Below are 15312 nucleotides of genomic sequence, written 5' to 3' on the forward strand. Positions count from 1 at the left end.
TCGAGGTCTCTTCCAGCCTTGGTGATACTGTGATACTGTGATTCTTTTTGGGTTCTTTTGGTTTAGGTTTTTTCATTTATTGTTTTCCCCCCTAGTCTGGTTGGGTTCCCTTCTCCTCTGCAGCCTCTGCTAATGCTTTTGAGAAGGATCTTTCACACCCTCTTCTGCCAAGGCTGTGAAGAGATACAGGGAAGGGGGAAAAATAAACCCAGTCCCCAACTGGGATAATTTTATTTCTTGGGGGTGGATTTTTTTCTAATACAAGTTTTAAAACAGAACAAAAAAGTGACCGAGCCCAGCCTCCAGCTTTGTTGGTTCTATGAAGGAGGCAGAGGGGACGGGGAAGGGCTAGGGAGCGGGAATGAGAGAGAGACCAGAGATAGGACAGGGATGAGGGTAGGAGGGAACTGGGAGGGCAAGGGGAAGACAGGGACAAGGGAATGGGAGTGGGTAGGGGAAGGGATAGGAACTTGGGATGGGTTGGGAAGGGGCTAGTGGGCTTGGAGGGGACGTGGAAGGCACAGGGACAAAGGACAAGAGGGAGAGGAGACGGGGATGGGGTGGGGAAGAGATAGGGAGCGCGGATGGGACTGGGAAGAGATAGGGACCAGGGATAGGACTGGGAAGGGATAACGCCCAGGGAGCGGAGTGGGATGGGTCTAGTGGGATGGGTAGGGACTGGGAGGGGATAGGAAGCAGGGATGGGACTGGAACGGAGATGGGAAGGGGTTGGAGGACACAGACACACCCCCTACCGTGTCACCCCCGGTGCCACCCCCCGTGTGTGTCCCCCGCACCCCTCCCCGCTGTCACAGCCCCTCCCGGGCGGGCGGGGCGGGGGGCAGGGCAGTCCCACGGCCCCTCCCCGCCGCACGTCCCTGCCCCGCTCCGCGCCGCAGCCTCCCGGAGCCAGCCAGGGCGCTGCCTCTCGTTCCCCACCTACCCCCTCCCCGTTGCGTTCCGCTTCCGGGCTCCGCTTCCCGGTTCCGGTTCCGGGTCCGGCCGGGTCGGTCCCGGCGGTGGCGGCGGCGGTGGTGGCGGCGGCGGGCGGCGGGGCGGCAGAAGATGGCGGACCTGGAGGCGGTGCTGGCGGACGTGAGTTACCTGATGGCCATGGAGAAGAGCCGCGCCGCGCCCGCCGCCCGCGCCAGCAAGCGGATCCTGCTGCCCGAGCCCAGGTCAGGCCCCGCCGCGCCCCGCCGCTGCCGCTGCCCCCCCGCCGCTGCTCCCGGCCCCGGCCCCGCCGCTGCTCCCGGCCCCGCCGCTGCTCCCGGCCCCGGCCCCGCCGCTGCTCCCGGCCCCGGCCCCGCCGCACCGCCTGCTGCCCGCCGCACGCTTCCCCCCCGCCCCGCGCCCGCCCGCTCCCCTGTGTTCCCCCGCTCAGGGCTTGGCATGCTCGGGGGGCACCGGGGTGGAGGTGCGGGAGATGGGGGCTGTGGGCAGGGCATGGGCACGGGGACGGACAGACAGCGCCTGGGCGCAGGGACACAGCTCCTGGGTACACGGACAGAGAGACCGTGCCTGAGCACAGGGACAGACAGAGCCTGGGCAGAGGGACACAGCTCCTGGGTACACGGACAGACAGTGCCTGGGCACAGAGACATAGCTCCTGAGTACACAGAGGGACAGACAAACATATCCTGGGTACACAGACAGACAGCGCCTGGGCAGAGGGACACAGCTCCTGGGTACACAGACAGAGAGACTGTGCCTGGGCACAGGGACACAGTTGCTGGGTGTACAGACAGACAGTACCTAGGCACAGAGACATAGCTCCTGAGTACACAGAGGGACAGACAAACATATCCTGGGTACACAGACAGACAGCGCCTGGGCAGAGGGACACAGCTCCTGGGTACACGGACAGAGAGACAGTGCCTGGGCAGAGGGACACAGTTGCTGGATATACAGACAGACAGTACCTAGGCACAGAGACATAGCTCCTGGGTACACAGAGGGACAGACAAACAGCTCCTGCGTACACAGACAGACAGTGCCTGGGCACAGGCACACAGCGCCTGGGTACACAGACAGACAGACTGGGGCACAGGGACACAGCTCCAGGGTAGACACAGAGCTGGGCACATGGGCATAGCTCCTGGGTACATAGACAGACACACGGACAGTGCTTAGGCACGTGGCTCCTGGGTACACGCAGAGCTGGGTGCACAGACACACAGACACCTCCTGGACACACACCTTGCCTAGGCACACAGACACCAGCTGGGCACACACAGAGCTGGGCACATGGACAGACAGACAGCTGCTGGGCACACACAGAGCCGTGCATACACCCTGCTGTGCACACACATGTATCCTGCCTGGCACAGGGACATGGGCACACCTGCCAGCACAGTCACACCCAGCTGTTTGTGCCCCTGCCTGCACCCACACACCATCCTGGTACACACCTCCCCTGCCAGGCACTGGCACTGCATGCACACCCACACACTTGCACACATGTGGGAGCTGGGCTGGCATGCTCAGGACCTCCCGTGCCCCTCCCTGGGCACACACATGCCTGTGTCACTCCCTCCCCTGCCCATGCAGCTCTCTTCACAAGTCCCTTTTGCACACCCAGCCTGTGCCCACTGTATGCTGCAGAGCGTGGCACACTGCACATGGCATAGAGCAAAGCATGGCACAGCACGTGGTGCAGATCACAGCCTGGCACACAGCAGCCTGGCACATGCTGGTCTCTGTGCTCCTGGCACACACGCAGCACCCTGCATGTGTGGGCACAGGCTGACCTGCCCCTCCCCAGGCAGCAGTGGGGGATTTGGCTTTGCCACCCTGGTCCCCACCCTCCTGTGCCTTAGCTGGTGGGCACTAGTAAGGTTTTTGTGGGGGGGTGCCCCCTTCCCCAGCCTCCCTGGCACCCCGCTGTGCTGGGCACACAGTGCCTGACCCTTACTGGGCACACGGAGGGGACACGAGGTGGGAGGACACACGTGCCAGCTGGGCTTGGGGCGACATGGGGGGCACAGGAGGAGCAGGAGGGAGACGTGGGTGGCGTTGGGGGCAGCGGGGGTGTGGTGGGCACGGGGCAGGCAGGGCACTGAGCCCCTTTGGTGCCCCCAGCATCCGCAGCGTGATGCAGAAGTACCTGGAGGACCGGGGGGAGGTGACCTTCGACAAGATCTTCACCCAGAAGATCGGTGAGCCGGGGACCCGGGGGGCACGAGGGGGGCACCCGCGGGCACGTGTGGCCTGGCTGGGGGGGAGAGGGATGGCAGTTGTGGTGGTGGCAGCGCCCATCCCCCCACGCCGCTCCCCCGGCCGCGGGGCCAGGCTGGGCGGAGGTGGCAGCGTCCCCCACCCCGCGTCCCCTGCCCCGTCACTTCCCCCAGCGCTAACCGTCCCGGGCAGGAAGTGTCTCTCACTTCCTCCTGCCGGCTCTGGTGGTTTCCGGGCACGTCCTCCCCCTGCACGGTGCCCGCCTGTGTGCCCCTGCCCCGCTGCTGCCCCAGCCTCCTGCCCCAGCCTCCTGCCCCACAGTGCCCACCGGCCTCCTCCTCGCCTCGCTGGGTTGCCTTGCCGAGCGCTGGGCAGCCTCCAGCTTGGCACTTCCCTGAGCCTGGTGGCTGTGGGGACAAACAGGCCCTGGGGACACCCCTGTGCACACAGTGCCACGCTGGGGAGGGCACTGCTCATGCTATGGCTCTGTCCCTGCCACAGGGTATCTGCTCTTCAGGGACTTCGCCTTCAACCAGGCAGAGGAGGCCAAACCCCTGATGGAGTTTTATGAGGAGGTGAGGCGTAGGGACCCGTCTGGATGGACCTCCGTGGTCACCAGCAGGGTTGAGGGTGGCATTTGGTCCCTGTAGTGCCCACAGACGTGGCACCAAGAGCGTGCAGAGTGCCCAGAGGAGGTGGTGCTGCGGGAGATGTGGTGCCCAGAGGGGCTGGGGCTGTGCTTGCTGATGTACCAGGTCCTGGACAGCACCCAGCCTCGGTGCTGGGTGAGGACTGTGCCCCGTGGTGGCAGTGTGCCCCTGTGCCATGGGGGCTGTGCCCTTGGCAGATCAAGAAGTACGAGAAGCTGGACTCGGAGGAGGAGCGCAGCGCCCGCAGCCGCCACATCTTCGACCATTACATCATGAAAGAGCTGCTGGCCTGCTCCCACGTGAGTGCCAGGGCGGCTGAGGTGCCACAGCGGTGTCCCCAGAGGGGGTGGGAGGGAGGGGTGTGCCCACTGCCTTCAGAGGGACCGACTTCTGCTCTGGGAGCCTTCTGGGTGGGGATTGCTCCGTGAGTTGCCCTCAGCCCTGCCCAGCCCCTGTGTCCCTGTCCCCTCTGCCCAGGGTGACACAGTCCCATCTCGCCTCACAGCCCTTCTCCAAGAGTGCCACTGAGCATGTCCAGAGCCACCTGACCAAGAAGCAGGTGCCCCCAGACCTCTTCCAGGTGGGCATCACCCGGGACAGAGAAGGGGTCCCTGCCACCTCTGGTACTCGGAGGGTTAATCCTTACAGGGGGGCTGGGGGGACTGGTGGTGACGAGAGGTCCCCAGAGGTGCTGGGGGGTATCCCAGAAGGGATGGGGGACCCCAGGGGATGGTCAGGAGGTCAGCAGAAGTTGGAGAGTGAGGAGAATTGCTGGTGGTCCCCACAGGGTGATGGTCAAGGGACGTGGGGCCAGAGCTGACAGAGGGGCTCCTTGGAGGGTGGTGGTGTCCCCATCGCATGGAGGTGACAGTGGGGTCCCCAGGGTGGTGATGTTGAGTTCCCCAGAGACTGGGGTGACCCTGAGTGGCAGAAGTGTCCCCAGGGGTCTGGTGGTGGCAGCAGGGCTGTGTGAAGTCCCAGGGGTGGGGGAGACCTCAGGTCCTGCTGGAATGGGAGGGGCTGGGGTGAGCTGGGTGGCACTGAGCTGGGTGACAGTGAGCTGGGTGGCACTGAGCTGGGTGGCACTGAGCTGGGTGGCAGTGGGGATGCAGTTCTGAGCCCCTTATCCCCTCCAGCCCTACATTGAGGAGATCTGCCAGAACCTGCGGGGGGGCATCTTCCAGAAATTCATTGAGAGGTGAGAAGGGCAAAGTCCCACAGGGGTCAGGGGGTGCCCCCTGGCTGGGGACAAGGTCTCCTGGCACAGAGAGGGACCAGGGCTCCCTTCCTTGAGAGGAGCTCTGGCGGTGTCTGTTCCCACACCAGGGGCTCAGGGGACTCTTCTCATCCCCAGGTCTGATCCAGGGTCTTGCTGTTCCCAAAGAGGGGTCCTGGGGGGTGCTTCCTGTCTCCAGACAAGTCCAAAGGGTCCTTCTGCTCCAGGATGGGTTCTAGGGGGGGTTCTGCAGGGGCTCCACTCTTGCCCTCTCTGTGCTTCCTTGCAGTGACAAGTTCACCAGGTTCTGCCAGTGGAAGAACGTGGAGCTGAACATCCATGTGAGCAGGGACCCCTGTGCCTTGGGGCACCTCTGGGCACTTCCAGGGAGGGGGGGACATGGGCACAGTGACAAGGATGCTGCCCTGGGCACCCTCAGAACGTTCCTCCCAAGGCTTTCACCAAGCTCACAGGGATGTGTGGAGCAGCCTCTGCGTTCCTCAGCTGGGGAAACTGAGGCAGGGTGTGGGACCACCACCAGCAGTACCAATCAGCATCACCCTCAGGGTCCCATCACCAGATGGGTTCCCTCCACCTGACCTCCTCATGAAACTCCATCAATACCACCACCATCAACACCCCCCCATCACTACCATCACCACTCCACCATCAACATCACCACCACCATCACCACCACCACCATCACCATCACCACTCCACCATCACCACCACCATCACCACTCCACCATCACCATCACCACCATCACCACTCCACCATCACCACCACCATCACCACTCCACCATCACCATCACCACCATCACCACTCCACCATCACCACCACCATCACCACCACCATCACCACTCCACCATCACCATCACCACCATCACCACTCCACCATCACCACCACCATCACCACTCCACCATCACCATCACCACCATCACCACTCCACCATCACCACCACCATCACCACCACCATCACCACTCCACCATAAACATCACCACCACTCCACCATCACCATCACCACTCCACCATCAACATCACCACCACCACCGTTGACACCATAGCCACATGCAGATCATGGTGCAGGGCTGGTGCTGCAGGACCTAGGGATCCAGGCTCACCCTGGAGCTCCTTCTCCCCCCCTTCCCTCAGCTCCTTCTCTGCCCTCTCCAGCTCACCATGAACGACTTCAGCGTTCACCGGATCATCGGCCGCGGCGGCTTTGGGGAGGTCTACGGCTGCCGGAAAGCAGACACAGGCAAAATGTAACTAATGGGGGGGGGACACAGCTCCATCGTGGTGGGGCTGGAGGGGGTCTGCCTGCCCTGGGGGGTGAGGCTGGGGCTGTGGTGGTGGTCCCCAGGGCATCAGGGGTGACACTGCCACAACAGATGCCTGGGGCTCGTGGCGGCGTCATCGTGGCTGCAGGTCTCGGGGAGACACAGGGACATCATGGCCATGGGTGGGAGCTGGATGTGGCGCTGTGGCCCGAGGGTGCTGGCAGCAGAGGGGCATGCCTATGGTTGGTGGGGCCCTGGTGAGGTGGTGGTGGCACTGGAGGAGGGATGTGGGGCAGCAGCAGGACCCCACAGGGACTCTTTGCCCCCCCCAGGTACGCCATGAAGTGCTTGGACAAGAAGCGCATCAAGATGAAGCAGGGCGAGACCCTGGCCCTCAACGAGCGCATCATGCTGTCCCTCGTCAGCACAGGGGTGAGGGGGCACAGCACAGGCACTGGGCAGCGCTGGCACGGGCAAGGGGAGAGGGGCAGTGAGGGCAGGGTGGCACTGCCTGACCCTGTCTGTCCTGCCAGGACTGCCCCTTCATCGTCTGCATGTCCTACGCCTTCCACACGCCCGACAAGCTCAGCTTCATCCTCGACCTCATGAACGGTGAGAGGGCTCCGGTCCTGAGGGAGCCCTGGGCACAGAGGGCGATGCCAGGGTGACAACTTGGCCCTGTTGTCCCAGGAGGAGACCTGCACTATCACTTGTCCCAGCATGGTGTCTTCTCAGAGGCAGAGATGAGGTTCTACGCAGCCGAGATCATCCTGGGCCTGGAGCACATGCACAGCCGCTTCGTGGTGTACCGGGACCTCAAGGTGGGCACCCACACCCCAGTGGGCACCCCCGTGGGCACCCTCAGACCCTGCAGGTGTTTAGAGGCCCTCTCTGACATCCCTGGGCTTTGTAGGAACCCTCCCCACAGGACCTTGTGAGCACCCACAGGTGTCACAGGCACCCACAGAGCCTGCAGGAGCCCTTAAACCCTGTGAGCATTCCCTGAATCGTGGGCACCCACAGGTCCTGTGGGCACCCACAAGCCCCATGGAAAGCCCCAAACTCCATGGGCACCCCAGAACTCCACAGGCACCCCCAAACACCATGGGCACTCCAAAACTCCATGGGCCCCCTTCCCAAACCCATGGGTGCTCTTGGGACCCCATGGCCATCATCCTGAGTCATCAGGGTGGGCATTCAGAGACTCTACCAGAACATCCCAGTCCCCAAATCCTACAGAGCACCCACGTGGGCACTCCCAACCTTGCTGCCCACCCTGTGCCCAGGGGCAGCACTTGGGCTGAGGGTTGGCACCGTGTCTTGGCAGCCAGCAAACATCCTCCTGGACGAGTTTGGGCACGTCCGCATCTCAGACCTGGGCCTGGCTTGTGACTTCTCCAAAAAGAAGCCCCATGCCAGTGTGTGAGTGTGCCCACGCCCCTGCCCGCCCTGCCCAGCTGCCTGGCACGGCCCCTGACCCTGCTTCTGTGCCCTGACAGGGGCACCCATGGGTACATGGCACCAGAGGTGCTGCAGAAGGGAGTGGCCTACGACAGCAGCGCTGACTGGTTCTCACTGGGCTGCATGCTCTTCAAACTGCTCCGGGGGTGAGCCTGTGGGCACCGGTGGGCACAAAAGGGCACGGGTGGGCACCACTTTGAGTTCCCTTTCCCTCCCCTGGCCACAGGCACAGCCCCTTTCGGCAGCACAAGACAAAGGACAAGCACGAGATCGACCGCATGACCCTCACCATGGTGAGCTGCCAGGGGGTGCTGGGGCGGGCAGGGAGAGGGCACCAGCACCCCTGTGCTGCTCTGCCACCCTCTGCCATGTGCTGGTGGAGGCCTGGAGCGGGCACAGGGAGTGTGTGAAGCAGTGAGGCACAGCTGATGCTTACAGTGGGCAGTGCCTGGAGTGTGTGTTGATGCCTGCCTGTGCAGAACGCCACACGTGCCCCGGTGACCACACGTGCCCACGCCTCTGAGTGCCAGCTTCTGCACATTGGCCACAACAACCCAGGCTGGGGGCAGAGTGACTGGAGGGGGGCCAGGCAGAAAGGGACCTGGGGGTGCTGGTTGACAGCAGGCTGGACATGAGCCAGCAGTGTGCCCAGCTGGCCAAGAAGGCCAAGGGCATCCTGGCCTGCAGCAGGAGCAGTGTGGCCAGCAGGAGCAGGGAGCTCATTCTGCCCTGTGCTCAGCACTGCTGAGGCCACACCTTGAGTCCTGTGTCCAGTTCTGGGCTCCTCAGTTTAAGAAAGATGTTGAGCTGCTGGAAGGTGTCCAGAAAAGGGCAACAAAGCTGGGGAGGGGCCTTGAGCACAGCCCTGTGAGGAGAGGTTGAGGGAGCTGGGGTTGCTTAGCCTGGAGAAGAGGAGGCTCAGGGGAGACCTTCTTGCCCTCTACAACCACCTGAAGGGAGGTTGGAGCCAGGTGGGGGTTGGTCTCTTCTCCCAGGCAAGCAGCATCAGAACAAGAGGACACAGTCTCAGGCTGTGCCAGGGGAAGTTTAGGCTTGAGCTTAGGAAGAAGTTCTTCCCAGACAGAGAGATTGCCCTTTGGGCTGGGCTGCCCAGGGAGGTGGTGGGGTCGAGGTCCCTGGAGGTGTTTAGGAAGAGCCTGGATGAGGCACTTGGTGCCACGGTCCGGTTGGGCAGTGAGGCTTGGGTGGTTGGTTGGCCTTGATGACCTTGGAGGTCTCTTCCAGCCTGGTTGATTCTGTGGCCCTGTGACTCTGTGCCCCCTCCCACAGGCGGTGGAGCTGCCGGACTCCTTCTCCCCGGAGCTGCGTTCCCTGCTGGAGGGCCTGCTCCAGCGGGACGTCAACCGCCGCCTGGGCTGCATGGGCCGTGGGTGAGTCCTGCTGGGCACGGCGGGCACCACCCCCTGCCCAGCGCTGTGCCAGGGAAGGAGGGGAGCTGGCAAAACACCCTCAAGCCCAGGGCTCACCCTGCCTCGCTCCCCAGGGCTCAGGAGGTGAAGGAGGAACCCTTCTTCAAGGGCCTGGACTGGCAGATGGTTTTCCTGCAGAAGGTGAGAGGAGTGCAGGGGCACGGGGAAGGGGTGCAAGGAATGGGAATGGGGGCACAGGCAAGGGAAATGGGCACAAGGAAGGACTGTGGGGGCGTGAGGAAGGGCTATAAGAGTACAGGAAGTGATGGGGGGGGGTCAGGAAATGGGTTAGGGGCATGGGAAAAGGGTACAGGGAAGAGATAGGGGCACAAGGAATGGGTTTGGGGGCACAGGAAGGAGTATAGGGGCATGGGGAATGGGTATCTGGTACAGGGAAGAGATAGGGGCATGGGGAATGGGTATGGGGGTTTGGGGACACATGGAAGGGGTATGAGGGCACAGAAAGTGGGATATGGGCCCAGGGAGGGGTTTGGGGACACATGGAAGGGATATGAGGGCACAGGAAGGGGGATGTGGGCACAGGAAAGGGGTTTGGGCACATAAAAAGGGGTATAGGTATGGCAGCATGAGTAAGGAGTAGGGGGGCACAGGAAGGGGGATGTAGGCACAGGGAAGGGGTATGAGGACACAGGAAGGAGCATGTGGGCACAGGAAGAGGTCCCAGGACCACAGGGAATGGGACTGGGGCACAGAGAAGGCGTTTAGAGACACGGGTAGAGGGGCACAGGGAAGGGACATGAAGGCACAGGAAGTGGTTTGGGGGCACAGAGAAGGGGTTTAGGGACACGGGTACAGGGGCACAGGAAGTGGTTTGGGGGCACAGGGAAGGGGCAGAGGGCACTGGCAGCCTCACCCCCCTCTCCTGCTGGCAGTATCCACCGCCACTGATCCCGCCCCGCGGCGAGGTGAACGCGGCCGACGCCTTCGACATCGGCTCCTTCGACGAGGAGGACACCAAGGGCATCAAGGTGCCAGGGCTGAGCCTCACGAGGACTGGGGTGGGGACGGAAACGGCTGGCAGTCCCTTCACCCCGTGCCACCCTCTGTGCCCACCAGCTGCTGGAGAGCGACCAGGAGCTGTACCGCAACTTCCCGCTGACCATCTCGGAGCGCTGGCAGCAGGAGGTGACCGAGACAGTCTTCGAAGCTGTCAACGCCGACACAGACAAGCTGGAGGCTCGCAAGAAGGCCAAGAACAAGCAGCTGGGCCACGAGGAGGGTGAGTGGGGACAGGTTTGCCCATGCTGGAGCACCTCTCCTGTGAGGACAGACTGAGGGAGCTGGGGCTCTGCAGTCTGGAGAAGATTCCGAGGAGACCTAATTGTGGCCTTCCAGGATCTGCAGGGAGCTACAGGAAAGCTGGGGAGGGACTTGTGAGGGTGTCAGGGAGGGATAGGACTGGGGGGAATGGAGCAAAACTAGGAGTAGATTCAGATTGGATGTTAGGAAGAGGTTCTTCCCCATGAGGGTGGTGAGAGCCTGGCACAGGCTGCCCAAGGAGGTGGTGGAAGCCTCCTGCCTGGAGGTGTTTGCAGCCAGGCTGGAGGTGGCTGTGAGCAACCTGCTGCAGTGTGAGGTGTCCCTGGGCAATGCAGGGGGCTTGGACCTGGCTGAGCCTTGAGGTCCCTTCCAACCCTTACAATTGATTCTATGATCCCCTGTGCCAACAACAACAACTTGGCTCTGACCTAGCATCTCCCTGGCATGGAGAATGTGCCCTCAGTCAGCTGGCAGATGACACCAAGTTGGGTGGCAAATGTTGATCTGTGGGAGGCACTACAGAGAGGTCTGGCCAGGATGGATCCATGGTGAGGTCAATGGGATGAGGTTCAACCAGGCCAAGTGCTGGGTCCTGCACTTGGCTCACAACAACCCCAGGAAGGCTCCAGGCTGGGGATAGAGTGGCTGGAAACTGCCTGGTGGGAAAGGACCTGGGGGAGTTGGTGACAGCAGCTGGAGATGAGCCAGGGGGTGCCCAGGTGGCCAAGAAGGCCACCAGCAGCCTGGCCTGGATCAGCAGGAGCAGGGCAGGGATGGTCCCCTGGACTGGGCACTGCTGAGGCCACAGCTGGAATCCTGGGGTCAGTTGTGAAAGCCTCACTCCCAGAAGGATATTGAGGAGCTGGAGCAGGGCCAGAGAAGGGCAACCAAGCTGGGGAAGGGTCTGGAGAACAGGGCTGGGGAGGAGCAGCTGAGGGAGCTGGGGGTGTTGAGCCTGGAGAGAAGGAGGCTGAGGGGAGACCTTCTGGCTCTCTGCAGCTCCCTGCAAGGAGGCTGCAGCCACGGTGGGGGTTGGACTCTTGTGCTAAGGAACAAGTGACATGACAAGAGGCAATGGCCTCAAGTTGCCCCAGGGGAGGTTTAAGCTGGACTTGAGGAACAATTTAATTGCTGCCAGAGTGGTCAGGCTCTGGATCAGGCTGCCCAGGGCGGTGGTGGAGTCCCCATCCCTGGAGGTGTTCCAGAAAGCTGTGGCCATGGCACCTGGGGCCAGGGTGCAGCAGCCGTGGTGGTGCTGGGTTGATGGTTGGATGACCCTGGAGGGCTTTTCCAGCCCACCCCAACTCTGCAATTGCTTGGTGGGCACAGATTATGCCATGGGCAAGGACTGCATCATGCATGGCTACATGGCCAAGCTGGGCAACCCCTTCCTGACGCAGTGGCAGCGCCGCTACTTCTACCTCTTCCCCAACCGTCTGGAGTGGCGCGGGGAGGGCGAGTCACCGGTAAGGCGGGCACTGGGCGGGCACACTGTGCTGCTGGTGGGCATCAGAGTGGGCACAGAGAGGGATATGAGGGGCACAAAGGGGAGAAGGAGGGCACATAGGGGTGTGAAGGGCACAAAGGGGCATACAAGGGGCACAGAGGGCTGTATGAGGGGCACAAAGGGGTATATGGGGGGGTACAGAGGGGAGTATGAGGCCATGGAGGGGGGATATGGAGGGCACAAAGCAGGGTATGAGGGCACCAATGGGGGGATGGGGACCAGAGAAGCAGATATGGGGGCACAAAGTGGGGTATGGAGGGCACAGAGGGGAGTACAGGGGGCACAGAGTGGGATGCAGGGGACACGGTGGGCTCTGGGTGGCACAGAGGAGGGTACAAGGGGCACAAAGTGGGATGCAGCGGGCATGAAGGAGGGTGAGGGACGGGCAGAAGCAGGCGTGGCACTGCGAGTGAGGGGCATGGGGGCACACGCTGGGGGGTGCCCAGGGGCAGGGCTGAGGCTCTGCCTGCAGCAGTCCCTGCTGACCATGGAGGAGATCGACTCGGTGGAGGAGACGCAGGTGAAGGAGCGCAGGTGCATCCTGCTGCGCATGCGGGGGGGCAAGCAGTTCGTGCTGCAGTGCGACGTGAGTGTGCCCCCCCCCGGCTGCCCACCCCCGGGCCTGCTGCCCACCCCTGCCCCGCTGCCCACCCCCGGGCCTGCTGCCCACCCCTGCCCCGCTGCCCACCCCTGCCCCGCTGCCCACCCCCGGGCCTGCTGCCCACCCCTGCCCCGCTGCCCACTCACCACGCCTCGCCAGCCCACCTCCCCTGGGTGCCAGTTGCTCCCTGCTGGGCACTGACCAAGCTTTGCTAGGCTCAAGCCTACTCCTGCTCGCTGCTAGCATCCCCCGAGCTGGGTGCTGCCCAGCCCCAGCCCATCACTGGCCATCCCCTGCCAGCTGCTGCCCACCCCCAGCCCATCACTGGCCATCCCCTGCCAGCTGCTGCCCACCCCCAGCCCGTCACTGGCCATCCCCTGCCAGCTGCTGCCCACCTCTTGCTGCCCCTGCACATTGAGCCCTCCAAGCCACTGCAGGGCACAAGGACTGAAAGCTTAGTCCTGGCACCTTGGGAAACCCCTGACCACCTTGTGCCCTACCCTGCCATCTCAGGGAACTCCAAACCACCCTATACCCTACCCTGGCACCTCAGGGAACCCCAAACCACCCTGTACCCTGCCCTGGCACCTCAGGGAACCCCAAACCACCCTGTACCCTGCCCTGGCACCTCAGGGAACCCCAAACCACCCTGTACCCTGCCCTGGCACCTCAGGGAACCCCAAACCACCCTGTACCCTACCCTGACACGCTGGGGAGCCCTGGTCTGATCCCATACTATCTCCTGGCACCATGGGGAGCACCCCTCGCACCTCAGGGAGCCCTAAACCATACCCTGGCACCCTGGGGAGCCCTGGCCTGACCCCGTGGCCTTCCCTGGGGAGCCTCAGCCTGAGGCAGTGCCCTGCCCCGGCACAGAGCGACCCAGAGCTGGTGCAGTGGCGGAAGGAGCTGCAGGATGCCCAGCGCCAGGCGCAGCAGCTGCTGCAGAGGGTGCCCCGGATGCAGAACAAGCCTCGCTCGCCCGTGGTGGAGCTCAGCAAAGTGCCCTTCATCCAGCGCTCTGCCAACGGGCTCTGACCCCGTGCCAGCGGGCTCTGACCCTGTGCCAACCTGCCCTCCCTTCCCCCCTCCTCCCAGTTCCCACCCCACCTCTAATTTATTGGGTTGGGTTCCCGTGTGCCCCTTGCTCCTTCTCGTTGTCCCCTGGGCTTGGCGTTGGAGGGTGCCCACTGCCCCTTTTCATCCACTGGGCATGGAGTGGGGATGGTTGTGGCCTTGCCATCCCAGCCTCTGGCATGAAGCTGGTCCTGGGCACGTGGCATGCCCTGGCACCTCTCCCCAGTGTGTGTGTGTGTGTGTCCCAAATCTTCTATGAGCTCTCCGGCTAAGATGAAGGCAGCCCCCTCTGTGTGCCCCCTCCCCTGTGCCCCCTCCCTGTGCCCCCTCCCTGTGCCCCCCTGCTTTGCCACCACTGTGTGTGCCAAAATGGGGCAGATGGGTGCCCAGCTTCAGCCGGTTTGGGCAGGGAATTGGGCATCTTCTCTCACCCCCTCCATAGCCTTTGCCCACCTCCCTGCCAGCCCGGTGTGCCCTGGCTAGGCTGTGCCCGGCGTGTGGGTGCCAAGTGGGGTGTGTGAGTGTGTGTGTGAGTGGGTGAGCGTGCCCAGGGGGACCCCCCCTGTAAATACTGTGCCATGGGTCCCCTGTGCCACCCTCCTTTCACCCTCCCTGGGGTAAGAGGGTACCCTCAGCCCTCTGCCACCCCCACCTTGTAGGGGTAGGGGGCATTGGGTGGGCAAGGAGGAGGAGGGAGCAGGTGGCACCCACCTCCCAAATCAGCCTGGTGTGGTGGTGGTGGGTGGGCACAGGGGCAGTGTGTTACCCAGGGCCACCCCTTGCCCACCCTGGCAGCATCTGTAAATATTGGGTCTGCTGCAGCGGTGGCACTGGGCTAGAGGTGGCACCAGGGCCCTGGAGAGATTTTAATGCTCAGAGAGGTGAGAATGAGAGGAGAAAAAAAACAAAAAACAAAGAAAAAAGGAACAAAAAAATAGTTTTTATAATAAAAAGCTGGAAAAATGCTGCAGGCTTTGGGTGCTGTGTCCCAAACACCCTCCTGGGGCACCTCGGGAGGTGTGGGTGAGACCTGGCTGAAGGGCACAGCCCACAGAGTCCCGAGTGACACAGCAGGGTCTGCTCGGAGGCCTGCAGCTTGTGGTGTCCCCCAGGGCTCTGGGGTGGGACCAGGCTTGGTTAACATCAGCAGCAACAACCTGGATGAAGGCATGGAGTCAACCCTCAACCGGTTTGCTGCTGGCACAGGACAGGGAGGAGTGGCTGGCACCCGTCAGGCTCTGCTGCCATGCAGGGAGACCTGGCCAGGCTGGAGAGGTGAGGGAGGGAAACCTCATGGAGTGCAACCAGGGCAATGAAGGGTCCTGCACCTGGGGAGAAACAACCTCCTGCAGCAGGGCAGGGCAGGGGGGGCCTGCTGGGAAGCAGCTCCAAGGAGGACCTGGCAGTGCTGGGGGACAAGTTGCCCATGGGGCAGCAGTGTGCCCTGGTGGCCAAGAAGGCCAATGGTGTCCTGGGGGCATGAAGAAGAGTGTGGCCAGCAGGGCAAGGGAGGTTTTCCTCCCCCTCTACCCTGCCCTGATCAGGCCAAGGCTGGAGCACTGGCTCCAGTTCTGGGCTCCCCAGTTCCAGTGAGACTGGGAACTGCTGGAGAGAGCCCAGGGCAGGCT

General features: G+C 63.0%; 1 protein-coding gene across 2 annotated transcripts; it reads left to right on the forward strand.

Annotated features, from left to right (window-relative positions):
- The first annotated feature begins 890 nt into the window (after positions 1 to 890).
- Positions 891 to 15290, forward strand: GRK2 (G protein-coupled receptor kinase 2). Of its 2 annotated transcripts, XM_068148152.1 has the most exons (21): positions 891 to 1178; positions 3082 to 3158; positions 3679 to 3752; positions 4025 to 4126; positions 4333 to 4407; positions 4964 to 5025; positions 5333 to 5384; positions 6221 to 6312; positions 6660 to 6759; positions 6861 to 6939; positions 7018 to 7148; positions 7655 to 7749; positions 7827 to 7934; positions 8015 to 8081; positions 9079 to 9179; positions 9293 to 9359; positions 10112 to 10207; positions 10296 to 10458; positions 11829 to 11965; positions 12479 to 12592; positions 13484 to 13744. In XM_068148152.1, the coding sequence occupies exons 1-21, from the start codon at positions 1066 to 1068 to the stop codon at positions 13643 to 13645; spliced, it is 2067 nt and encodes a 688-aa protein (XP_068004253.1). In that variant the 5' UTR covers positions 891 to 1065; the 3' UTR covers positions 13646 to 13744. The 2 variants fall into 2 exon arrangements, with proteins under 2 accessions (XP_068004253.1, XP_068004252.1); XM_068148151.1 differs by lacking the exons at positions 7655 to 7749; positions 7827 to 7934 and having other exon boundaries at positions 13484 to 15290.
- Positions 15291 to 15312: the final 22 nt, after the last annotated feature.

Source organism: Melanerpes formicivorus, unplaced genomic scaffold (assembly GCF_026170545.1).
Source record: "Melanerpes formicivorus ecotype bairdi unplaced genomic scaffold, bMelFor1.0.p_v2 SCAF_16, whole genome shotgun sequence".
Classification (NCBI taxonomy): Eukaryota; Metazoa; Chordata; class Aves; order Piciformes; family Picidae; genus Melanerpes; species Melanerpes formicivorus.